Source organism: Amblyomma americanum, chromosome 6, assembly GCF_052857255.1.
Source record: "Amblyomma americanum isolate KBUSLIRL-KWMA chromosome 6, ASM5285725v1, whole genome shotgun sequence".
Classification (NCBI taxonomy): Eukaryota; Metazoa; Arthropoda; class Arachnida; order Ixodida; family Ixodidae; genus Amblyomma; species Amblyomma americanum.
The window spans coordinates 60,450,414-60,477,470 of NC_135502.1; the positions used below are offsets into that span (position 1 = coordinate 60,450,414).

The following is a 27,057-nucleotide window of genomic DNA, read 5'->3' on the forward strand; positions in this document are numbered from 1 at the left end:
GGAGGTAACCGACGGTATGTGTCTCGTTCACTGTCTCTCTCGGCCGGCAGAAGCGGTGTGAGGTCTTCAGCAATACCGTGGATTGCAAAACAGAGGAGTCCATACAGTCTACATATATCAGTGACGCTTTAATGACGCTTTCATGGGCCGATCATGGTACACGACTACCGGCCACACTGGAGCGTGTTTTTGTACACAAGCGAACTTGCAATCTCGCGAACGGTTGCGTGCGGTTCGCGACTGTGGCAGTAGATAGCAGTGGTCCAACATGTGCCCGTTCCTGGAGAGGAGACCAAGAGGTGCGCGGCACGCTGCACCTTATCAGGCCATGGAGCCCGGCTTGCGGGACGAGGTAAGCGACTCGCTGTCCGAGTACTCGCTGGCCAGAGTGCTGCCCGCGCAGCTGCCACGGTTCGCCTTCTGCTCGCGGAAGGATCGCCGCACCTGCAGCAACACCGCAGAGGGCAGTTTACTTTCCGAAAAGTAGTCAGTTAATGATCGCGTCTATTACCTCTTAAAGGAGTACATGCACATAATTTATGAACGCGTGTTTTCTTATTTGTAATAATGCGTAAGGCGTTGGTATGCACGCGTTACCACGTTGCATTCGGGTACAACCGCTGAATAATTTATAACTGAATTTCTCTCTCGAGCTGTTTCGGTTTCAACAACCGAGTGGTGGCTGTGACGTCAAAGTTGCGAGCAGCTTGCGCGAAGCATGAAAAAACTGCGATATACTCGCTTCTTCGTCGTTTTAATTGACTAAAATGCTACAGCCAGCCTGCATGAAAAGCCGCAGTTACAACGAATGAAGCAGCAGCAAATAATAATGCAATTTTTCCATGCCTTGCGCGCCCTATACGCAGTTTTGACGTCAAAGAGCTGTTGAAACTAAAGCAGCATGAGAGAAAAACAGGATTACAAATTGGTGAAACATGTATGGTAAGGTCTTACGCATCATTGCACAGAAGAAAACATGCTCGAAAATAGGGTTTTCATACTATTTTAAAGCGTGCACTGCGTAATACTTCGTACAATCTTTATATTTAGTAAAATCCGGCAGCTTCGTTTTTAAATGAATTTTTGAACATTCGTTCGGCAGCAAAAGACATATTGCGAGGTTTGGATTTGAAAATAGAATATTTTCCCTGCCACTCGATTGAAACTCGTGATGTTGATGACGACGTGGAGAGAATTATGAACTCCGTTATCACTGGCTAGAAGTGGTTGGCCACTTGGTCGAGCCTCTAATATCTGGATTAAAAAAAAAGAATATTGAAGGCATCGCTAACCCGCCGCGGTGGCTCAGTGGTTAGGGCGCTCGGCTACTGATCCGGAGTTCCCGGGTTCGGACCGCGGCGGCTGCGTTTTTATGGAGGCAAAACGCTAAGGCGCCCGTGTGCTGTGCGATGTCAGTGCACGTTAAAGATCCCCAGGTGGTCGAAATTATTCCGGAGCCCTCCAGTACGGCAGCTCTTTCTTCTTTCACTCCCTCCTTTATCACTTCCCTTACGGCGCGGTTCAGGTGTCCGCCGCTATGTGGGACAGATACTCCACCATTTCCTTTCCCCCAAAGAAAACCAATTTTCATTTTCAAGGCATCGCTGTTTGCTTGTGAAAATGCCCGATGGAAGCGATGCCAATATTTTATTCTTTCTTATTCGTTTTTAGTTTAAGAAACTTCACTTTTCAGTGAAAGTAACTTCTTCGCCATTAGAATGCAGTAATAAGTGGATATACGCCGGTTACCGTTTTTCTTCTGCGTCCCTCCAACCCATCCATACGCGATGATGCCACTGTGTACATATATGCAGTTGTGTACTGTGTGCATATGCACAAAACTGTGTACATTGCGTACATGGCTCACTTACCAGCCTCCCAAAAGTGTTTTACGCGTTGTACTAGTTTTTTTTTCTTTCGAGCGAATTTTTGTATTACTCCTACGAAGATGATGTCCCTTTTTGCTCACGTCATCTAGCGAACGCTGTTAATCAACTTTCTCGAGATTGCCAGCTTTGCATTATCTGCATTAGCTTATGCACGTGGGTCAATCTTCTTCGCTTCTCCTGCTACGTGTAGTTTCAAGGAAAATAGCAATCGTCTGCACGGTTCTTAACTGCATATACGACAATTCCCGGAGATTGAAACCAAGGCTAGTTTTCCAGCCCCGCAAAATGTTTGTGCTTACAAGCACGCAGTGACTTCCTGGAATTGAAGCGCAGGTTGCGGGGCGGTACAGGCAGCTGTGTGTGAGACTTAATAGACAATGTTTCTGCTTAGAAATTTTTATAATATGCCCTGTTTGGTGCCTTCTGAGGACGAAGTGCATGCTGCAATGAAAGAGTAGGCCTTGAAGTAAAAGTTGGCTCAGAGAACATCGCACGTGCTGCTTCTGGAGAGACGACAACGACTTGCGGTACGTGAGAGTAACACCTCAAGTTTTGATGATGCCACAGAAACGAAACTGAAGAAAGCAGTGTCCCCAGGAAAGACCTTCGGCGGGGAGGTGTATTGAATCATTTTTATTTGCATCAGGAGTCTCTGATATCCTCGAATAGGCACTAATTCGCCGCTCACTTGGTTATCAAGGTTCATTTCTTGCTGTGCGAGCTGCAAGGCTAGCTACAAGAATATCCAGGATTGTCGCCCACGATTGTCGCCAAGAAGGAGGCCCACACGCATTAAAACTATCAGAAGTGACGCACACAAAGAGAAGGCAGGATGTAGCTGGAGTTTCAGCACTTCGACACTTCTTGCACAGTTAGGTACAACCTTAGTCAAAGGACTTTAGGGCCACAAGGATCACTTGTGGGTCCTATAGTGGAGCTCTTACGCTATCCTTAAGTGCCAAAATGTCTTAAAAGGTGAAAAATCAAGGTTCTCCTCCCTCTGCATACGTTTATAACTATAACTCCAGTGCCTTGTTAACCTCCCTATAACATGATTGTAAGCAAATCATCAGGCCCGAAGACTTTTGAGCAAGGATGCACATACCGCCAGGATGGTTTGCATTCCAAGAGAAGTTAGCTTTCCTTTTCACTTTTAACGACTATGTTTGAAAGAAAAAAACTAGTATATTTTAGCAGGCACGATGTGTGGCATCTCAAACACTTTATAGCGCTGCGATTAGCCACAGTCCGGAAGCAATGTAATGATTAGCTTTACCAGACCGTGAATTAGCATTGAAAGTTGTGAAAAAGATAACCGTTTTAAAACGCTGTTAGAAAAGGCGCATTGCTATGAAAAATGGCCAGTGAAATGTCTCGTGCTTCCTGTTGGACAACACGCAGTTTCTCTGGGGGGCTGAGATAACGCGCGAATGAAATTACAGCACGAAGCGCGGCGCGGCAATGCTTGTGAAAATTGCCGAAAGCGGCACTTTCAGGCGACGCCGCTGCTTAGATTAGTGGACGCCATGGCGGAAATGGCGACTGTGGTACGACCGTCTTTTCCGACTGCATGTCCGCAGTGGCGTAAAACCAAGACGATGAGAAGGAAAAAAAAAGATAGATGAAAACGTAGACGAGCAGGAAGAAAAACGAATATAAAGAGAGAAGAAAAACAAGGAGAAGAAAGAGAGGAAGGAGGTGGCGATGTACGCGCCACATCGCTAGAGGAGACGCTAGCAACGACGCCCTTAATAGTGGCCACCCATCTGGAAGGCTGTCGCTGGTCTATAGGCAGCAAGAAAACTGTCGCCTCTTGTTTCGGCGCTCTCTTTTGAGCGATAAAATCGCCGCATTAGACAAGCGGTTCCCCTAAACGTAAGTGGGCTGCTCGTTGGAACGTCATGTGCTGCCGGATATTGGAACAGCGCACTTTGCGACACGTCTCCGAAGGGAGCGCGCGAACGAAAGGCTACGGAAGGAGTGGGTCGCCATTGTAAAGAGAGATGGACAACGCCGGAATCTCTTCAACAGCGGGCTGCAAGACAATGGAGTCGCTTGAGGCAGTGCGTCACCCGAAATATTGCTAAAATTACCTCTAATCAGCTTGGAAGGGGGGAGTGGCCATTTCATACTAATCAGTGTCGCTACATTTGCGATTGCAAACGGTAGCCGGTCCGTAGCGGCAGCCAGAGCTTTTGAGACGGTGGTCACGTTACTTAAGTAGCAACATTTTGAAGTTTTTACATTTACGGTAGTCTGCACCTATGTTCATTAAATGCTTCGGCCTCTTGGTCGGAATGGTACCATACTCAGAGTGTACCAATAATGTCGCATATTGCTTTTATTGTGAACATACCATGGTGTGTTATTATTAGAGGAAATATTTGCACCAAACGTGAAGGCGTCCACAGCGATTCGATGTACAACAAAAAATGCTGTTATGCACGTAGCATTAAAAGCAGCGTCAAACATATAGAAGAAGGCGAAAAATAATCCCATTACACAGACAACATTAAATGCAGCGAGAAATGGTTAGCACAAGGCAATGCGGCCGAGCGCTTAGTGCATGGTAGGCGTTGTGTAGTGCTGAGCTTCGGAACATTGTTATGTCCGCAACGAGAATCCACCATACAGTGCTGGTTGGTTGCGTATCGACATTGAATTGAACAAACCAACGCGCTTTTATAGACCTAAAACTTAGTTTTGATGAAAAAGGCATGCTCACTTGTTTTAACAGAATGAAGACCCGAGCTTATTAATTGCTACTACTGAAATCGTGGAGAGAACTAAGTGCCCTTTTCTCATCTATATTTCTTTAGCTGCCTGCACAGTTTTAGTGTACTCATCTGGGTACTTTTATGTACTGAAATAAAACGACGAATTTTTTCGAAATGGGTGCATTCATTTTTTTCATGGAGATGCTTTAAAGCACTTTCGTGTTTGTTTCCGCATATTAAGAGCTTACTCTCTAAAAACGAATCACAAATATTATTAGCAATGTTAACACAATGTTAACAAAAAAAAAAGAATAAACAAGAGCGTTTCGGTTGGGTCTTGGTCTCTTAACTTTCTTGACGAGTATAGTTTCACAGGTTGTGTAAAATTCAGGATAAACTTTTTAGAAACTAAAATCGACGTTATTTCTGACCACGGTCTATTTTAAGGGCTATCTATGCCTTCTGGCAAATGAGCGTTCAATTTCTTTCTGCCGGCAGAAGAGCAGGCATTGTCGGGGCAGGGGAATGCGCATTGACAACAGCCGCAGGATCTCTGCTGGTCTAGAATTTTGCGAACACAGAAATATACCTGCAGGACGGAAGAAAGAGGTTGAGGTAGAAGAAACCAATGTGAGGCCGAATTCGTGAATTGTTGCCGTTGCGACGGTCTATATGCGAGAAAACGCATTTTCTTGGTGAAAGAGCAACTTCCTGCGCTCGAGTGTGGATATTTTTTTATATTATTTCTTTCAAAGAACACAATGACATAGCAAACCTATTTTTATTTATGTATTTAGTCCTCAAATGCCCCTCGGCAATGGTTTTACATGAGGAATGGGCGGCTTTACAGAAGGTTTTCAATGGCGGTCCTGAAATTCCTCTTACTCAAGTGATGTACCGCTTTTTCAGGGAGATAATTGCAGTCTTTTGCTGTTTGCAGAAAAAAAAAAACGAGTGAACATGCGATGATGTGCGCGCGTGCGGAGGGTATACCGACTTGGAATGACTGATCTAGGATGAATGGCGGTGGGCGGGAGATATAACGGTGCAATCAATTGGAAAATGAAAGAACTTATGACAGAAAATGAGCCTGGCTATTTTACGTCGTGTTTCTAGATTGGAAATATTTGTATTCGTTTTTAGCGTTGCAACACGATTATAGGAAGAGTAGCTCTGTAAGATATATCGCGCGGAGATGTTCCGTTTCGGATAGATTCAACGGAATTAGAAAGATTGGTCTGATGAGGGTCGATAACTTAGCATGAATATTCCAGCTTACAAGAGATTTGTAAGCGGGAGCTCTTAAGGAAGAGGAGGCAAATTTGAAATTTCGCCGGAGAAAGCCACGAATGCGGTTAGCCTCGTAGGATATTTTCGCTATGTGAGAGGGCCAGGAAAGAATATGTGTTAAAATAAGTCCTAGGTATCTATAAGATGTCACAGAGGATATTACGGAGCTACCTAAAAATACATATATCATTGTTATCTGGTTGGCTGCGTCCAATGCAGGATAAAGGCCGCTCCCACTGATCGTCAATATTAGCCCTGTCGTGCGCCAGCAACGGCCAACTTATTCCCGCAAATTACTAAATTTAAACTAAACTTTTGTGCATTCCATAGCACAAAAAAATAACATTACAGCCCAAAGATCGCTAGAGATAGAGATTTTAATTAATACAGGAGAGGTATACCTGGTTGTTAACCTGGCATACTACTCCAGAAGAGAGTGAAGGAAGAGGGTGAGAAAGAGGAGAGAACAGGAAGAAGAGAAAAAAAAGATTGCTAGGGTCATTAATTCATTAAAATGAGCACATTAGCTTATAAATCTCAAATAGCGGATGTGATACGGCTCCGCATTTGCGACAGCAGTTGCCAGGAAGTCGAGTACAAGAGCGATGAGTAAGCGGAAGTATTATTCAGCATCTAGTGCAGAGTTTGAGAGGCTTCGCGAAATGCATCGCTGAGCTGAAAAGCATATGGGAAAAAAATTTGATGCGGGTTTCGCTCCGCCGGAGGCTACTGATGCAGAAAGGCATTCCGGCAACATCTTGAGTGCGGCTGCGCATTGTTTTGAGGAGCGCTTTTTTTCTCCATAGATATTGCCCGAAGCGACGCTGCTTGTGCTCACGGCGCATTATGCCTAGAGGTATTGTACAAAGTCTGCATGTGGAAAACGACGCTATTGTTTTGAAGGAACTTGCTGAGCAGCATAAACGCTAAACGACGATGGTGACTGACTGCGTTGGTAAGGATCATTTTACGCAGTCATTTCACATGGCACTGCACGTTTTCATTATTTTTATTTTTTTTACTGAACTTGAAGTTTCAACGTGAAGAACAGAGGCGTGTGGCGGTTTAGTAAGAAACGCAGAGAATCACATCGGAAGACACTTTGGTCGTAGCGAGGAGCAGTCGAGACATGTTCACGATCTCGTGGTTCGCACCTTACGCTTACTAACTCACAGAAATTTTGAACATCTGTGACCCGTAATCGGCGAGTGAATATCCCCCTCGACCAGCCTTCGTCCTCTTGATGACTTTATCCACATTAAACTGCCCGCAGGCAACTAAAGCAGCCTTTCTAACCCGACCCTTACTGAGGATACAAAGTCCTCGATTGCGCTCTTCGATGGCCCTGGCAGCACGAACTCAAATGCTGGTGACATTCTCGATTCTACTGAAACAGGCCAGTGAGCATGCGTCTCCACACCAACTTTCATGCCAGTCGAGACGAACACCAGCCAATCGAAGTTGACGCCCATCTCAATATGTATAGTCGTACCTTCGGCTCTGTTTAGATTACGTCCTCTTGAACGAGGTCACGCATTCGTATCCTTGTTAATATACCGTAGTGTTCATCAAGGACTCACAGAGGGCCAGAACGTCAAACTCGATGAGCATGTATGGTTTCCTCAACAAAGTAATCCATGTGTGTTGGAGGAAACTGAATGGTGAGACAGCCACGTGAAGGACACGTGTCCCTGCCTCAAATAGCTTCTCATTTTGTTCAGTTTGAGAGGAATAATATGGTGGCGGGAGGAGTACCTGGCCCTACCGCACAGCGTGACCAGGCGGTGTGATCTTTGAGACGCTTAAGCTCGTTAAGGCAGACTAATATTCAGACGCCATGATTAGCGTCAGTTGCCTTTGGCTAAAAATTCGTTCATACGCAGACATTTATGTGTTTGCTTTCAACGGTTTTAAGGCGATAGCCTTTAATGGCTATACTCGCGTCCATCCGTTACATTTTAGGTCACGTGACCTTAAGATCAAGCGACACCACAAGGTCACTGGACGTCACGGCACAGCGCGTCGTGATGTCACGTGACCTTGTGATATCACGTGATTTCTCTGCCACGCTCGCGCCATCTGCTCTTCTCTGTCGTGAAATGAATTCAAGCGCGGCAAATTCAAATCAGTGCGATGAGTCGCAAACGTCTTTCGCCTTCCCGCAGTTCAGAGATATCTAAGTACCTCCGACCAATTTTTGTGCTTGTTGCCGCAGGCATGTCCCATGCCATTATTCGAGCGTTGCCGAACTTTGGTTGTTCAGCTGGAACTTGGCACTTCAGCTGTACAGTGAAAGTTGCAGTCGGAACGTGGGTGTAAGACGGCCACCAGTGATTACCTATGCTGCGTTGCTCCAGCAATCACGAGGCCTTGTGTGATTCCACTTAAAGATTGTGTTGCGAAAGCGTTGGCCAAGAGTGCGAAAATTTGCCTTAAATATATACGAGCTCTAATTATTCCACAACCTGCGTTTGGTAGCGCTAAACTTTAGGATGTGCTCATTAATAAGGGAATGACCTTGTCGGTACATGTACGCAATTTCAAGGACAAACTGTACATCTCTTCTGGAGCTGCAGTCAGTGCTTTGTGCAAGCCTTTTCGGTGCAGTATCCCTCCCACACACGGTCCCTCGCAAAGTATGATCGAACTCCTAAAAGCAATGGAAGCTAATGCCTTGACCACTTGCCCGGAACTTCCCAAAAATTTGCAACCGGAGGTATCGAGACGGAGCGCAGATGCTTCTCGCTTTCGGTACTGCACGTGGAGGAGGTGCTTCGCATTCGTGTTCGATATGTTGCTGAGCCGAGTTGTGAGCCTGAAATTTCCTTGTGGCGAGTTGTGAGCCTGAAATTGCGACCAGCCACTGTGGTGGCTCAGTGGTTATGGTGTTCGGCTCCTGACCTGAAGAACGCGGGTTCTATCCTTGCCTCGGCGTTCGAATATCGATGGAGGCAAAATGCTAGGGATCCGTGTAGTGTGCGATGTCAGTGCACGTTAAAAATCCCCAGGTGATCGAATTCATCCGCAATCCTCCACTAAGACGTCCTTCATACCGTGAGTCGCTTTAGGACGTTAAACCCCATAAAATCAAAACCTGCCTGCGAACTGCTCCCTTCACACTGCCATCTGCTCTGGAAGGTATGTATCTGAACCTACATTCCAGTGCTACCTCGGATAATGAATAAAACCCTCGGTCATCGCCATAGCACTTCGCCCTGCGGCATCTTGAGAAAAATAACGAAGGGAGAAGAGCTTTAAAATAGAAGCGAACTAGAAGATGATATTTGTAATATCTGCGCCCTAGTCTCTGGCTGGAGGCATCCAAGTTTGCACGGCCGCAGTCGCTTTCAGCGTGCACGAGCGACCACACTCCTCTATTTTTTAAATCTTAGTGCACTTTGAAGGTAAAAAATGTTAAGGGGAACCTTCCACAAGTTTATAAAAAGTGTAAAGTGTATCAAGTTATAGAAATTGCCCCATGTTTCATTTCATGCTGAAAAACGTTTTTAACCCTCTGTACCTAGAAGTTCATTAATTTTAATATTATAGTGCACCTGCTATGGCGTGAAAACTTATTACATCACTTTTACTAGTGGACTGTTTCTGTGCTCTAAATTATACCATCTTTGCCAAAAGGGCAGGCATTGTTTCTTAGCCGTGTATAGCGGAGCACTTCGGCACCAGCTAACCTCTAAATATGTGTAACGTAAGGACAACCGTCGTCCTCACCCTTCAAGCCCTTTTGGTCCTTAGGGGTGCCAGAAGGGCTACGCTAAGAGGCTGGGAAGTAAACCCCGTTACCTGGTACTTCTGGCAAGGACGGTACACGTGGTTGCAGCAGATCACCTCGCGAACATGGTTACAATGTATTGAGGGCAAGCGTTTATAAATTATTGTGAGGTAAACCGAACGCTTACAAGCCTTGCTCGCGTAACTATTGTCACGTGGCTGACACACATCCACTCCTCCACTTGAAGGTCGAATGTACCACGTCGATGACCTTGGCTCGACGAGGCTAGTAAAGATTTCGCTTTAAAGGTTCGTTTTTACGGCACAAGTGTCTCATACTGGATTGAAATTTCAGGCGAAGCTGCCTTGAGTAAATCTTGCTAAAATAATGACGTCGAGGTGTCATTTTGGGGTGCAGGGATTGCGGAGACCTGTGACACGGGCACAGTGTGAAACTGTTGCCTGAAATAGCAAGAGGACGTGGATGTTTGAAAGGGGAAGTGTTATCTTTGCGGCACTTTGATGCCCGGCAGCAGTTACGGCACTGCCTCGTGGCCCACAAAGTCAAAGATTCAAGGATGACGCTTCCAGAATAACATCGATGTCCCCTGAAAAGGTGTCTGTGCCCGGAGATGACACAGAGGTCCTTAAGACTACCCCCTCTCCCCCCCCCCCCGCCAAAAAAAAAAACTGAGTATCGAGCCACCCTTCGTCACCAGCCACACGAAATTTTGTTCCCTCGAGCCCTGCTGAAACAAGATTTCGCTCTTTGGGTACACCAAAAACAAGATTCATCTTTCTTGTTGTGGTCAGACGAGACTACATTCGCGACTCTCGTAATCTGGCAGACCGTAAGTTTTCTGCTCTGTGCGCCAAATCGCCTTTCGCGCTGTTTTGCAATGCAGTGTTTCACCGACCAACCACGAGGATCAAAACTTCCCACTCAGCTGGTTTTCGTTCTTGATCCCATTTCGGTCTCGACGCTTGCACTAGTGTACTTATGCCAGAAACATGAGAAGAAAAAAAACTTGAAGGCTTTGTCGCCGATGCAAAAAGCGTGCATCACACGCACGCAAAAGCAAGCGCACTGTAAAATGCGAGGCGCTTGCAGGGGGTTTCTTTTTTGTTGTTGTTATCCGGACTATTTAAATGTGCTGCGTGAAAGAGCGAGAGAGGAAATGCGTGTGAAAGAAAGCTATAGATGGGTTACACTGCAGGAAGTGAAGAATACACAGACTTTCATCAAATCGAAGGTGGCGCAAATAGAGTTTTCAGTACCGTGCGTAAGATGGCGCCACCGCAGCGCTTCACGCCTCTGGAACGATTTTTCTCGAACGCGGTATAATAAAGAAAAGATCGGGTGTGCAGCGTCAAAGAGGTCCTGCGTGACACGTGGCATGGCAACCCAAAAGATACGGTATTTTTTAGGCATTATAAATAAAAAATATGGCTTGCGATGCTTTTCAACCATTTTTTTTTACAAAGGAATAATTTATTTTTAAATTCCTGAATAGCAGAGGCATCAGGAGAGAATTGGTTAGAAATAAGTCAATATAACGTAACTGTGGGTCAACAATGATAGTTAAAAGTAAAAAATGAACACGTGAACGAAGGTGTTAAAAATTTTACATCCAAATTAATAAATTAATCTGAGCTCCAAAGCAACGCGTAACTCAATCGTAATAGAGAGAAAAAATTATTATTGTACGCTTGAAAGAAGAGTTTACAAATTTACATTGAAATACAGGAATGAGAACAAACAGTGTCTGACCGAAGAACTGACAATTCGTGATAGAAGCAATGTCAACAGGAATTTAGTTCTGGCTCTTGACGTAAGCGATGTGTATAGAGATACAAAAATTTGTTTGTGTTTCTTGAGTGCGATGAACATCGTCTTGAAGATGAAGTCATGAAGAATGATACTTGGGCATCAATATGTGTACAGCATGCAAGCACTGGCGATAGTACACGCTGTGAAATCGCACAAAAGAAAAGCCGTACTACGGGGTCATCACTGTGGCGCAGACAAGCTGACGTTCATGAATGTGAGGGTCGAGGTATAATTGCTATTAGGAAAAGGACGCTGGTAGCTTAATTGTGAACAAGTTCAATGTTTCAACTCAACAAGACCCGGGTCTTACGGGTCTTACGACCTCAAACGCAATTTTTTCGGGGAGAAGGCAAGCCTGCGTCTCATGGCTTTGCCCAGCCCAAACAATCCACCTGGCTATCTAGATGCAGTGCCAACTAATGAGGGATGGGAGGCTGCCCTGCCCAGCTCTTGACTCCAGGGCCGAAAGTAGCTCGTAGCACATGCATGGACAGCAGCGGCAGCTGCTGGAGTCCCGGACTAGGACCCCCCCCCCCCCCCCCCCCCATACATCCCCCTACCAAGTCTACCAATAAAGTTTTTGATTCATTTATTATCCCTGATAAGATTATCGCAATAAGCCCCCTCCACAGAAAAAACAACAACAAAGCAACAAAAACAAAAACTTGCCGTATTTTAATTTTAATCCTTAAATAATTTTATAGACTAAGTAATTACAATGCAGAGGACGGTTTTCTAAAATTGCAGTACAAGCGAACTAACATGTGGTGAGCGTTGTTAACAAGGTTCACGTGTGTTTTCCATGTTGGATCAGACAACATGGTCACGGTGAGATGTTTATTTAATTATATATTTATATTTACTGCAGACATTGGTGAGTTGGTACTGGTTCAATAACGGCCCTATTTAGTTCTTAAGTTTTAATCCTTCCATTTTTCCAATAAAGTTTCATTTGTCGACATTAGGAGATGCTTATTCCGATAATTACTTTTCCACCGATAGTATAACATTGTTTAAGTCTGACTGCGAGGCGTGTTCGCCCTCTTTGTTAAGAACTTTGCGATAAATAGCACACCCATCACAGTAGATATGCACGACGAGATAAAACAGTGCTACTTATTGTATATTGAAAAAAGTGGCGGCTCTAAAAATGAGCGACGGAATGCCTGCAATATTACGTGAATAATATGAGAGCTGTACTCATTATCTATGACGCAAGTGTCGGCGTATCAATGAAAAGCAAGCTAGGTTAATAGGACCGAGTCGAACTTTAAGATTGAGTTTAAGCACGAGATAAAAGTAACTTAGTCAATCAACCTACATTTTGTGTCCTGATTTATCAACCCTCTCGCTCCCCTTTCCGAGCGATTCTGCACTGAAAGAGAGAGGGTTGTACAAATTAAAAGTGAGCAGCGTCCCAAAGTTTCGGCCTTACGGCTGCAGGGCCTCCTTTTCACTTAAGCTGCGGTTCAGGTGCCCTCCGATATGGGAGACAGTTACTGCGTTATTTCCTTTCCTCACAAAACCAATTTTCGTATCAAAACTGTGATGCAATCGTCCATAGTGCAGCAATCGGGGTGGTGTCATAAGCGCCTGTATGCATGTGGGTGGTGTGTGTGTCGGGTGGTGGGTGTCATTACACCCATGGACCGTAATGCTTTCGCATTACCACACGTGTCTCGAGTGTCTCTGCCGAATTTTTAATATATTTAGATTAAGATTTACCTCAACCTCTCACAAATATTATTGTTTCGAGAACAGGCCACGTTGACGAGTGATCGGGTGGCCATTTGGAGTTTCGATTTCATGAGCGAATTTGAGTTTTAATGAGACCGTCCTTTTGCAAGAGTGACCCCAAAGTCTCCCGTTTCTCATTTCGAAGACTCGTATCCAAGTTTAAAAGTTTGTCCACGCGCGCCCATGATATTTGACACTGTAGTTCCGAAGTAGCGAGGGGAAACAGAAGCGAGAACACTATATAAAAATATATCTTGTCAGAAGACTTCAGCTTCAAGCACGTCGAATGACATGTGAACTGGAATAATAAAAAGACTAGAATCAAATATTTACATAATTTTCGCTGCCAGACATGTTTACTAAGAGTGGGTAGGTTATATGAGCGTGCGATGTCTGAGTCAATGGCTATTTTCACGACCTAGAAGGGCGTCTCAGTTGATCGAATATGGTGACGTTGAGGAGGAGTGGCTTATGTGGTCAGCCTGTAGGTAGAATCGCGCTTGTCTTAAAATTACACGACCGAATCGCGCTCAATTGTCAATGATGGAATTCTTTCCGGCTGTCGTGCATCAAATAGACGAAGGACGGAGACATAAGCGGACACACAGAGCGCCCGTGCCTTGTTTTCTGAGACTTACAGACTCAAAAAGTGCAAACCAGAAAGCCGAAGTTCCGACGCTATTGAAGCGCCAGCCTCATGTGAGCCAAACAGACGTTTGCTTCTCTAGAGTATAAACTAATTAATGAGAAGCAAATAAGAAATGGCTGCCTGCTGTTTGAAAGCGTCGGGCGTAAGAGCGGAACGACACATGGTCGGCGCATGCTTTGTCGATAATTTGAACTGAATGACATAGACGATGAAGGCTCCTGATCAGCGAGTGACTAACAAACTTAAAAGCGCAGTTTTATGCACTTAGCCCTAGAAACAAGCAAGATGCAATGATTGTTGTGTTAGTTGCGCAGAAAACAAGCAAGCTGAAGAACTCTGCTAGTCACTGTCGCTTGTGCTTTAACATAAAAACTGGGCCCTTCGCTGTTTATTCGGAACCATGAATATTATTAACCACGTGAGACTATAAATATCACAATAGGTTTGATAACATGTACAGGCCGAAAGCGAGAAGAACGCTGTCGTAGTTTTTGGCAGAATATCTTCCTTGTGGGTTTAAACTGTTCGCATCCGGTGAAAGGAAGGCACGTAATTAACGTAACGGCACTATAATAAAATCCTTTCAGCGGGTTCGACTGTAATCTTACTATCCGCTTGTCTCAGTAACTGATCCCAACAACAGCGATAGCCCCCCCCCCTTTTTCTATTTTAATTAATTTTTTAATTGGTTTTTTTGGGGGAAAGGAAATGGCGCAGTATCTGTCTCATATATCGTTGGACACCTGAACCGCGCCGTAAGGGAAGGGATAAAGGAGGGAGTGAAAGCAGAAAGCCCCCCCCCCCCTTTTTCTATTGAATTAGCAAAGCACCAAATCCCCATGTACGCATGCCGCATTAAGGGCTGTCGCTACTGGGAGTCATGCACTAAACAGTTAGCGCTTGAAATGTGACCAATAGTTCGCTGTGCCCAGCGCTGTTTTTTAATAATAATAATAATAATAATAATAATAATAATAATAATAATAATAATAATAATAATAATAATAATAATAATAATAATAATAATAATAATAATTGATTTTTGGGGAAAGGATATGGCGCAGTATATGTCTCATATATCGGCGGACACCTGAACCGCGCCGTAAGGGAACTAATAAAGGAGGGAGTGAAAGAAGAAAGAGGTGCTGTAGTGGAGAGCTCCGGAATAATTTCGACCACCTGGGGACCTTTAACGTGCACTGACATCGCACAGCACACAGGCGCCTTAGCGTTTTGCCTCCATAAAAATGCAGCCGCCGCAGTCGGTTTCGAACCCGGGAACTCCGGATCAGTAGCCGAGCGACCTAACCACTAAGCCACCACGGCGGGTCGGTATTTGTTAGGTGTTCGTTATAAACAGTGTATTGTATGAGGAATCTGAAGGTTCCCAGCTACACGTGGGTATACGGCTTAAGGGTACCCTATCAAACTTCCGCAATTTGCTACGCTCGTAGGATATCATGGATCTTTGCGGGCTTTTTAAGAGCATACATTTCTGGTATACATCGAAGCGCACTTCAGAAGTACTCCACGGAAACAGCGTCGACATTGTTTTCTGCGTTTGTTTCAACTGCGCTATAGTATCGACAAAGTAAAGACTGATGTCGCCACTTAGACTGCTTGCAGCGTAGGCACTCCGATTAGTTCCGCAAATTTATCTTGAGCCTGCGTACACTTGCCTTTCTCTTCAGCTGGTGTGTACACGACCCCATGGGTCCACGTAAAATGGATGACGGTACACTCAAAATGGCCGGTGCAATTCTGTTGCGTCAGAGTGCACTTCGTTTCTATTCACGTGGTGGCATGAGCATGACTCCAAGGGCCTACGCAAATTATGTGGCGTAACTGTCATGGCGAGTGGTGCAAATAGAGCGATGCACCAAAACAGAGGGGACGGAAGCCACAAACAGTACACGGCTCACTCGCCTTGTGCACGAGCGAGGCATCCCTGAGCAGGGCGAGCGCCGTGAGGGCGAGGCATCGGCCGGCCTGCAGGCATCGCTCGAACGCGTCGTCCGTGCAGCAGGCGGATGCCGCCGACAGCGGAGGCTCCGCGTCCAGCGCGAACAGTGGGCACAGCGTGGGCATGGAGTGCGACACGGCACCAAGGCCCGAGGGGAGAAACCACTGCTGCTGCCGCTCCATCTGCTGGTGGGCGGTGCCGGCGCCGAACAGTCGAGCTGCAAGCGACGCCAGAAACGCGCGGAACGTGTCGCGCTCAGGATAGTCCGGCTGTTGTTACTTAGCACAGGTGGCGAGACAGGCGATCAGGTTGACGCGTACGTGTTTGAGGTGGGCACAACTAAAAAACAAGCGACAAAATCAACGTCATTAAGAAGATCCCATCCAGCCAATAACGCTGATGTACTGTCGTGATTTCGCGGTCAACCACCTTGAGCCTGGCAGGTGAAAGGAGGCTGAACGAGACGCCATGACAATAGGTCAACGCCATTGTCTGGATGGGCCTCGTTTTAACGAAGTTTGCCGCTTCGTTCTTGAGTTTATGTCACTGTAACACTACCCATGAAGTACGTCGCGCTGTAGGTAAGAAAAAGGACTTCTTATGGCACCTGCTTAACGGTCCAGGGCCAGTACCTCCTCTCTGAATCGATTGTTCAAACGAAGAAGCTGTCACGGTTTTACCCAGTGGTGACAACGCAGATAGAATGCAGTAACACTGGGCGAAAATATACGACCCTCATTGTTACAAAATAGCTATAATTAAAGTTTTCTTATTAACAGCGAATGGGGTAAGAAGTCGGCATCTAGTTGAGTGATTAAAAAATCAAAAAGCGTTATTTAAAACGTAAAACAGAGGGCCGTTTATGTCAATGGAAGCTTTGTGTCCGTACTGATTCTTTTTCGAAGCATCCGAGTAAGTTCTATTTGAAACCATATGTTCAAGTACGGCCATACAAAAAGATACTCTGCAGACAGATGCTGGCTTTAAGAAAAATAATCTTTTTTTTGTCATACCTGCCATTCAGTAGGAATCAAATGAGCGCTTCCCCTGAACCATTAAGACTTCGTGTAGTAATTCACTCAGGGAATGAAGAGGCGACTGCAAGAACGACCATAACTGCAGTTTTGTTTCGTGTAGAATTCGCTTTGAACTCCTGACGCTCCAAAGCCGTGGGAAGCGAAGATGCACGTTTTAAATTAGTTGAATCTTGGTGTATGATAGCGAAGACCCAACCACAGAGCCGGCCTCGGTCGGCGTGTAACAAGCTCTTTACTTCCTAGAAAGTTTACACATCAAGTACATATACCACACCGGTGACATATACCACACCGGTACTATATCCTCACCGGTGACACCTGCGCGCTGAGTCTGGTCGAGGAATAGCTGGCCGAGCGTCTCGTTGGCCATCATGTCGACGTAGGGCCGCTGGTAGTCGAAGGACACCATGCAGCCCGTGGAGTGGCACGGGCCCATGCACGCCGACCGCAGCCGCTTCTGCAGCTCCAGCAGCTCGGCGGCGCTCGGGGTGCAGCCGAACAGCTCGAGCCGGCAGCGATCGGGCACACGCAGTGGGGAGCACTCCGACGGCCGCAGAACGCCTGCGAACCGGAACCGATGACCGTGCTACAGCTTCATGCAGGGGGGCTGAGAGGTGATGGCGTTAAGTTGAGCGTTCTGGCATGCCGCCATGATGATGATGACCAACGCATCAACATAGATGGCACAGAGGAAGGAAGGAGGACTAACTGAAATTTTTGTCCTGTGCGCGTGATCTTTACCAGTGCTGCGGAGAGGGGAACTTGATTTTTATTAAAATTCTGGACGACAATGAATTGATGCGATGAGAAATTGATAGCATTCTCCTTTCACTCGCCAATCTATTCAAATTCGGATTCTATTTATATTCCGACTACACATCTACGCAAAATGTGTCACATTGTTAGATCATGGTGAGTCCTCATACCACTACCGGTGCCGTGGAGCAGCGGTTAAACGTTGCACCACTGCACCGGAAGGTGGCTCTTTCAAACACAGCCACCAATGGGGCTTGTGAGACGCAAGTTTCTCTTCCCGAGTAATGCGAGATGGAATAGCTCCCACAAACCTCATTTTTGCGCGGGTAGTTGTATGGCAGACTACTTTGCATGTAGGCTTTCTGTTGTCAGAGTTATTTTCATTTTCGCTTAGTCATTCTTAGTCGGCCGACTCCCTCCTCTCCCCTAAAAGTGGAGAGGAAGACGGTTGACAGGTGGCAGGTTGGAGAGAGGAAAATCCCCCTAAACAGCATCTAGCAGCCGGAGGCTTAACGCAGACGTCGACGAACAATTTTCGCCTTCACGACCTTCCTAATTCTGTCGCATTAGAAAATAATATTAAATCGCATTCATTGGGTGACTGAATCACAATTAACCAAATGCTAATTATGAAGAAATATTGGTTTCATACCTCAGTTTCTATAGGTATAGCCAACTTGCTCTCAACACAAGGAAGACTTTGTACGCGCAATACACAGATTGCGGCTAGAATAGAAATATCAGTTATGCCAGATCGGGTATTGACAAGGTCTTCTGGCTACTAAACGTGCCGTTGCCTTTGCTCACTTGAGCTCTTCGAGACGTGCAGCCCGTATGGTCTCCCTGTCTGCTTGCGTAGTTTGAGTAGCTTTCACCATCAGCAGCTTTTTTTTCTTTAGTTGGACAGGGCGTTCAGCGTCGTTGGCTGCTTTCTCTGTTTGACGAACCAAAGCGCCCACTTTCTCTTCAGCGGTTAGCAAACATTCGCAACGCAGAGAGAACGAATTAACGATGAAAGAAGTGACTTCAAACACAAAGTGAGAAGCTACCAGTAAGAACGCGTAGCACGAGAGACAGCGGCGATGGCTGGTGGCTGTAGAGTATCGGGAAACAATGCGACCGGATGGAAACAACTTTATTAGGCAAAAGAAAGGCCGCTTGGGTGGTCTCTTAATGGCCCGGGAATCTACGGGCGTGGACTTCGCGTAGAACACTGCCCATTAGCCATTTCTTGCCGGCGGGCTGACCGGTCCATAAAGCAGCCTCGCAGGAGGAATGAGTGGAATGAGAAAGAGGGGGGGGGGGGGGGTCTACCTGTGGGGAATGGCGCTATACTGTGTTTGCTCCTGTGGCGGTTTACGTCCGACTCGGAGCTATTTTTGGCAAAGATTTGTTTTCCGGCTAGTTACCATTCAGATAGCTTCGCAATCTTACGGATAAGTGCACCTTCGCGTTCGCCCTCACATACTCGGCTTCAGGCGCGCCAAGTTTCCTCGCGATGTTCGCTTTAGTGCGCTGAGAATGTTAGCTAAACGCACTTCGTGCTTAAAACGCCCGTGTGTAGAAAACGCAGGCGGTCGAAATTAATCCGGATCCCCCAACTACGACTTCGCTCATAAAACATGCGCAGCTTTACTACGTTAAACCCCCTGTACCAGAACACCATGTACAAAGGATAATCACTTACTAAACGTGCAGCATCTCACACGTGGCCATGCCGCACCGAAGAGCATAAAGCCAATATCGCCGAGAAAATTACAAAACGCACCGCCCCAGAGCCTGCAATGCCCCATGAGAAGACCTTAAGTGGAAATAAGATGATGATGATAACGAGGATGAAGATTTTTGCTGAACCCACCTTGGGATCAGTAATGGCGAGCGCAAGGAAGAAAAAAAAGCAGTAGGGTTTTAACGTAGTTAACACGTGTAGACGTGTGAAAGCGTGTGTTTAGCCTGTTTGGCTCATGGTTTTGCTTTGCTGGACCGTCGGCACGTCTGGTGACGATATTAGACTCAGGTTAAGCTTTGATAGAGGTTAAGCTGATCTGGTCTGCTCCCGACGCAGATAGAAGTTGATGAAGATGATGACGTGCAATGCACAGCTCGAGGTTCACCGGTGTTGCGCTCCCACGTGCTTTTTCTTTTTATTAACTGCGTTGAGGTGAATAGCCACCCGATTCTTGGCTGATCCCCCAGTGTGGGTATTGCCATCTTTTGATAGGGTAACAACAAAAACACAGCTCGAGGGTGTGTTGCAGTTTAACGCGAGGCGTAATCGGCTGCGGCATAGTGCTCTCGTGCAGTGGCCAGAGAGGCTGATCTGTTGGCGCCGCTTCGGGTTCGAATCCTAGTCGCGGCAATATTTATTTTATTTCTGCAACCTCAAAGTGGTTCAGTGGATAGGGCGCTCGGCTACTGATCCGGAGTTCCCGGGTTCGAACCCGACCGCGGCGGTAGCGTTTCGATGGAAGCGAAACGCATAGGCGCCCGTGCGCTGTGCGATGTAAGTACACGTTAAAGATCCCAAGGTGGTCGAAATTATTCCGGAGCCCTCCACTACGGCACCTCTTTCTTTCTTTCTTCTTTCCCTCCCTCCTTTATTCCTTCCCTTACGGCGCGGTTCAGGTGTCCGCCAATAGGCACTTTTAGTTGGGGCGTACGAAGTAAGCTTGCGTACGCATCTCTTACTGCGTTGCGTACGCTGTGAATAGCGTAAACACGACACTTTTAGTTGGCCGAGCCGTAGCGTCCCTCAGGTGCATGCGTAAACAGTAGTGCTATCTAGTGACAAGGCGTCAAAGCACATCAACGCTCGTTTGAAGAAATTTTCATCCCTGTCCGTGATTACTGATAACTAGGGTGAGTGCATTGCGAGCCTTTTTTTCTTCCAAGAAGAAAAACTATGCAAACCGCAGAAAATGTAAGAACTGTTTAAAAGCTAGAAAACTGCTTCGCCAGGTGCCGTTGCTACGAGGAAAACACACCGCATTTAGTTGGGCCTTGGAGCCTGAAAATCGCCAAATTATCCGAAAAACAGGGGCTAGCTATCGCTTATACCGGTAAGTGTGGGCAAGAGTAAGCGAAATAAAAGCGAAGCGCTACCATTTGAGCGAGCTATTGCGTAAGAGAATCCAACGGTGACATGTATTTATTCCGAGACGGGCGAGATGGTTGCCGCCATGTTCTCTACGCAGCACGTAGCGTCCCACGTTGCGTACGCTGCGCTATGGTTTATAGCGGGCGGGCGTCCGCAACGCCCGGCTAGATACGTTGCGTTCTACGCATGCGCATATGTTACCCGCAGAGTCATTGCGTGCACAAGCTCATTGCGTATGTCCAACTAAATGTGTCTAAAATGTGAGACAGATACTGTTCCATTTGCTTTCCCCAAAAACCAATTTTCATTTTCATTTTCCTCAAGGTCAGGGACATCACAATATTTTAGGTTGGGTTTGACTCCGTCAATTGTGCTTTCGTACAAAAAGCAAAGAAAACGGTTTAGACAGTCGCTGGCATGCGGAGGCTGACGGACTTCCTCCTGGAACAGCGCGCAAGCAGTTCGGAAGAGAAGGAAGGTGACGCACCGGCCACGTGCCATTGCTGCGGGAGGTCCCTGCGAACGAGGGCCACGTTCCGGTAGGCGGCCACCGCGGCGTCCATTGCGTTGATGCCCTCCCACGGGGACAGAACCGCCGAGGTCTCTCGGCCGTGGTACGTCACGCGGGTCTGTGCCAAAATGCGTACCATCAACGCGGCGCATTAACAGCCTTCCATCGTGCTCTTCGCCACGCCAGAATACAACGCCAGTGAGCGCAAAAGAAACAGATTGGAGAAAAGGAGAAGTGTCAGGCTCGTACTCTTCATGTTGGCCTGTATGGATGAATTACCGCATTATAACCACAAATAGGCTAAAAACTGACCTTTTATAAGATAGGGAAAGCAAAAAAAAAAAATGAAACTAGCTGCGTTGTCATCATTGGAAAACTTCAAAAGTAGACTGCGTGCGTCGACAGTTATTAGGTGCGGATCCTAGAAGCTAGGCTTTACAGGTGTTCACTTCTAAACTGCGATCATGGTGTCCTTTTCGGTTTAGATGGCGCGAGCTATGAATAGAGTGGCGGAGGAAAATTTTTCAATGCAATTTTATTAGCAATAAATGCACCGTTCGCGGGCCGACAAACATCAGCACAGCCAGAAACAAGCAAATTGGTTGGGTGGGTACACCAAGGGAGGCCTCAAAGCAGCGTGTCGTCGAGTAGACTTACATGACCTCTTACCGCAAGTAGTGTGAAAAAATCCATGCCCCGATCAGAGTAAGCAACGTTCTGATTATAGGCCTTCAAGGTGTCATGGCCGTCGGCTGTGAAACAGATGCGTCGAGGCATGATATCTGAGTGACTTCATAGGGTTAGGTTTGGCAGCATTCTCAGGCAACAAAAAGAGTGAATTTAATTCCTAAGATTGTTCGCTTTCCTCTAGTACCCAATAAGCGATTGTTGTGCTATGACATACATGAGATTACAGCGCGCACTGCAAAGTCCACATAGCTTAAAATACTTTATATCGCATGACAAGTCGTGACACATTGTCGAGGCCGTCATCCCAGCGCCTCGCATGGGAAGCATTCACACTGAACGGATGGTGATCACCGGAGTTATACAGCGACAGCTGTTAAATGCCCATTTCCCGGCTCTGCTGCATTGGCGACGTTGGCGTGAAACCACGCACCACTGATTGGTCGGCATGCAGTGGCATCCTGTATGACGTCACACGTTACGCTGACTGGTCACTATGCAGTGAACTCAGGCATGGTGTCACTGCCGTACTCAGTGACAGCGCGCAACGCTCAGTGGTCTGAACACAGTGACGCCACGAGCGACAGCATAGTGACGTCACGCGTACTACACCAGGAACGAAGACAAATAATAAAAATAATCAATATTACAGTCACCAACGAAAAACAGCTGTTGCGAAATATCGCTTTAGAGAGTGGTGATCGTCCTTTGAGTTTTTTTTTTGTTTTTTCGTACTACGTCGTCGGCACGAGTGGCTTAGCTTCCTCCTGGGAACGTCCCACATGCAGCAATTAGAGCCAAAGATAAAAAAAGCAAAGGCGGCGAAGGTTCGCATACGAACTTTGGTGCCAAGAAAAAGAATCGCAGTAGTCCTTGAGCTATACGCGGAGGGGCCGACAACGCCACTGCTTACGTAAGTGGCGCAGGGGGTCCCGTAGAAGACCATGCCGGGACCCAGGGCAGGCCGCGTCGCCAGCACGGCGTCGACCTTTGAGAACGCGTTCTTGTCGAGCAGCAGAGCCTTGCCCTCGCCGCACATCTCGGAGGGCGTGCCGAGAACTCGCAGCCGGCCGCGACAAGGGGCGATGCCAGGCACCTGCACTTTATCCGCTTTTGAAGATCCTGAACTTTCTCGATGGACGCGAGGGAATTCCGCCTATAGTGCTGTTATGTTTTATGGTAAAATCTGCAAGTCACAGCTTGGCATTTCATCGCACACAGTAATTTCTTTCAGAGTGGAACACTTAATAAGCACCGTTTCGCGTTGAGCGGCGTCGCCGTCGTCCCTCGGCGTAAAGAAGCGAACGAGGAGCACAACTGTGTATTAAGGAGAGCGAAGGCAAAGCCCAGCGGATGATGAAAGAAGGCGCTGGCGCGAAGGCGGGCTCCGCGGGAGCGCGCGCCACCGTCCGTCCTCTCAAGGCGCTCGAGGCTCAACGGCGGCGGATAATAATAATAATTGGTTTTTTTGGGGGGAAAGGAAATGGCGCAGTATCTGTCTCATATATCGTTGGACACCTGAACCGCGCCGTGAGGGAAGGGATAATGGAGGGAGTGAAAGAAGAAAGGAAGAAGGTTGTGCCGTAGTGGAGGGCTCCGGAATAATTTCGACCACCTGGGGATCTTCAACGTGCACTGACATCGCACAGCACACGGGCGCCTTAGCGTTTTGCCTCCATAAAAACGCAGCCGCCGCGGTCGGGTTCGATCCCCCGCGCTGTCCAAACCGAAACCCATGCAGAGCCGTTTCCGTTCGGCACTGCGTGTTTCGTATGCGGTCGTCTACGGTTCAAGTACCGCAGGAGCTGCGCTTAAAAATCTTGATACCGAGAAACGTAACCATCGCCTAGTTTTTTTTTTTATAAAACACTGCAAGAGAGAAGACATCTCGCGACGCTGCTGACCTAAACCAAGCATCTCCTGAGTTAGAGCTTTCTATTGGTTGAAACCCAGAGATTCTGTCACGGGTTGCGCACCTGTTGTCTGTATTGAATTTTTTTCGCAATAATTTATTTTAATTTGTTCTACTAGTTTTATTCATCCTAGCTTTCCCTGAGTCTTTTTCTCTGCTTCCCTGGGGTTAAATGTTTGAAAAAAGGGGGCCTTTGACCGCAACTCGGGCCCACAAATCAAAACGGTCAAGCTGCCCTTGAATAACTAAATTGAACAATCATCATACTTTCTGTGTATCATTCTCTGCAAATAATGTGTGTTTTTATTCTATTTTTTTTAAGTGACGTGCACGTCTCGAGGTACCTTTACTTGACAAGCTTCGGTTTTGCTTGTCGGAGCGAAGGGTTAAAACTGCATTAGAATCGACGTCCCGAAATACCTCGGAGGTGCCGAAATAGAAACGACCTATTCGGAAACATTTATGTTTAGAGAATAACATGTAGAAATTCACACAAATTGAGCTAAAATAGCCTATAAATGCCGAACATACAGTACTCCTTATCAAATCACGCGTTATCAAATCGTCTTTAGCTTTCATTTATTGATGTAAGCAACAAACAAACGCACATTCATCACCAGTCGCAACCTGATAGAATTTACATCTTTCACACTGTGCGCTCTGAGCCGCAAAAGTAATCCGTATGAAATGTCTCATTTCCTATTCCTTGAAGGCAATGTAGCGTGAGTTTTTTAATGAAAATATTCCCTTACGCGATAGAGAAACAATCAAAGGCACCGCGTTACGAAACAGCGCTTGAAATGGCGGTGTTCCGATGGTTCATACGTAGGTATATGCCAGCGGTTATATGTTATGAAGCAAAATTCACTTAATAGTTTCTGACGCATCTTCCACGGCGCTCGTAAAAATCATCAGATCAGCGCTTCACAGAAACACACTTACCGCGGTGAATTTTTCTGACATTAGGGGTGCAGGCACATGACATTGAGTCCCATTAGGCTGAGACATTTCAGCATGATGCTTTAAGTTAACGCTAAAGAATCGCTCTTGTTTCTGGCATTGACTAATGCAGAAAGCAAGGTGACGCCACAAGCAAGACTTGATATTAATTATCTAATTCATAGATTTTTCATGTCAAAAACAAAAGCTACAGGTTTTATTTGAACACCCCATTTCTCTTCCTTGTCTGTTGAACATGTTATATATGAGGCACAGGTTAAATTCTGCCACCTTCGATTCTTGAACGTGTAGCATCAGGACAGTGCGGTTTTGCGTTTCACGTGAGTTGATGTACGGTATTCTACCCAACAGGCCAACTCGTAGCCGGTAGCGGAGCCCCGTTGTCACTGAACCATCGAGGCGAGAAACTACACCACACCTGGACTTCAAGTTTAGGACTTCAAGTTTATTTCAGCTTTTGTCTTGCAAAATCTTTGGGTGACGAAAAAAAAGCGGTTCGCAATGGTCGCTTGACAAGCTTCGTCACCAGTAGAAGTTGGCAACATTAGCAGACACAGTTACACATGAGAGTCATTATACATTGTTAGACATTGTTAGAGAAAAAAAAACGAGAAATGACAGGTAAAAACATTCAACAGAGTAACAAAATACAACCTAGTCAATGAACAGTTCCCTAAGTGCAGAAGAAGTCATTTTTGTTAAAGTGCTGTAGAGAGGGGTGTTCAAACATTTCGGAAGAATATACTTTAACATCGCACAACAGTAGTTTGTTCTGCATCTGGGTATTGCAAACATTCCATGGTCGCTAGTTGCATAGGGTGTGGCATATGGTACAAGAGGAACAATGCGGCTCAAAAAATGGTCATTTCGTGCCGTGATTTTTTTTTTTATAAATGCAGGCAAACCTGTAGTCAGATAGCTTATTAACCGTAATAATTTTATATCTTTGTCTTATGGGGCGAGTCGGGGCGTCAAAGGAAGCATTTGTAATGATCCGTAGCATTTTTTTCTGTAGTGTGAAAAGTTTTTGTATACTTGACACAGTAGTATTTCCCCATACCAAGTAACAATAACCTATATATGAGAAGAAAAAAGCGTAATAAAGGTCGAGCTTCGTTTTCACGGGCAAAACATGCTTATTACGAGCTATGATACCTATGAATTTAGACAGGGTGATGCATATCTTGCTAATGTGGGTATTCCATAACATTGTGGGAGTAAAATCTATGCCAAGGGAGGTGAATGCCTCGACGTATTGTAGTTCCTGATATATCGAAATTTAGCTCCGCAGCCGCGAGGAGTGTCGCCGAAAGAATATAATGATATTGTTACTGCTACCGCACCTTCGTGGTGATATAATTTTCCCCGGTGAACTGCAAAACGAACTGTTACATCTTTGTTGAGTACTAGCATGCGGAGATGGCAAACTTGTCACGCATTTCTTCCGCGACAGTTTACCAAATTCACAGGACTATCGAAACATAAACAGACCACAGTATGCATGCCTATCAACTCCTTCGACCACAGTGCCCACCATGGTTGTCGACGTGTTTACGCCTTCCCTTTCCTTCGTCCCTGACTTGTGCGGATTACCCAGCTTCTCATAAAGAATTACACTGTCCTCTTCATTTCTTATTGTTTCTGGTATTTTTTTTGCCAGTGGATGCCTCCTAATGGATAGAAAGCTGCCGCGGTGTTAGAAAATGAAACGAAAACGTCCTACGAGCATTTGAAAGCCGCTGAAGGAACATCACGCGTAAAGTAATTTGTTAAAAAATTTCTACGCTTCACGTAAAGTGTCCGAGTTAATAGTAAAAATACCCCCCCCCCCCCTTTTTCCCCTCTTCTTGCGCGGACCTACCATCTTGGCGGCCTCCATCTGAATGGTAAGGGCTGCCGCCATGGATGCCGCACTTGCCAAGTTGTTGCCCCAGGCGTGACCCAGGCTAGCCACGGCGTCGTAGTCGCACACGAGGCACACCGTGGGGCCAGCATCTGTGCGTGACAGTGCTGTACAACAGCGCCCTCACACACGGCGTCTTGACGCTCACCTTCGGTGAAGACGAGCTCGGCGCAGAAGGCGGTGGGCAGCAGGTAGCCGGGCATGACGAAGAAGTCCCTGGTGCGCAGCATGTCGCACAGCAGCTGCTGGGCGAACTGCTCGTCGCCCGAAGCCTCGGGGCAGGCCCAGAGCTCCTCGCTCAGCTGGCGCACTTCATCACACACATTTTCTGGCAAAGACATGCCCACCTTCTATGGCTGTAGGTGGGCACCGCTAATACGGAAGGATAC

General features: G+C 46.5%; 1 protein-coding gene across 1 annotated transcript; it reads right to left on the reverse strand.

Moving 5' to 3' along the window:
* Positions 1 to 321: 321 nt before the first annotated feature.
* Positions 322 to 27,057, reverse strand: LOC144095297 (xaa-Arg dipeptidase-like). The gene is made up of 7 exons (XM_077629075.1): positions 26,817 to 27,057; positions 26,627 to 26,760; positions 22,807 to 22,989; positions 21,183 to 21,324; positions 17,152 to 17,403; positions 15,769 to 16,022; positions 322 to 444 (listed from the first exon to the last, which is right to left on the reverse strand). Exons 1-7 carry the CDS (start codon positions 27,007 to 27,009, stop codon positions 322 to 324), a joined length of 1,281 nt encoding a protein of 426 aa, XP_077485201.1. The 5' UTR covers positions 27,010 to 27,057.

Bases quoted from the DNA above. Each gene is read 5' to 3' on its own strand.
- LOC144095297 (XM_077629075.1), bottom strand. From the start codon at position 27,009: ATGTCTTTGCCAGAAAATGTGTGTGATGAAGTGCGCCAGCTGAGCGAG. The intron at 22,990-26,626 runs GTAGGTCCGCGC...GATAAAGTGCAG, and splicing joins AGATGGAGGCCGCCAAGATG to GTGCCTGGCATCGCCCCTTG. The intron at 21,325-22,806 runs GTAAGCAGTGGC...ATTTTGGCACAG, and splicing joins GGACCCCCTGCGCCACTTAC to ACCCGCGTGACGTACCACGG.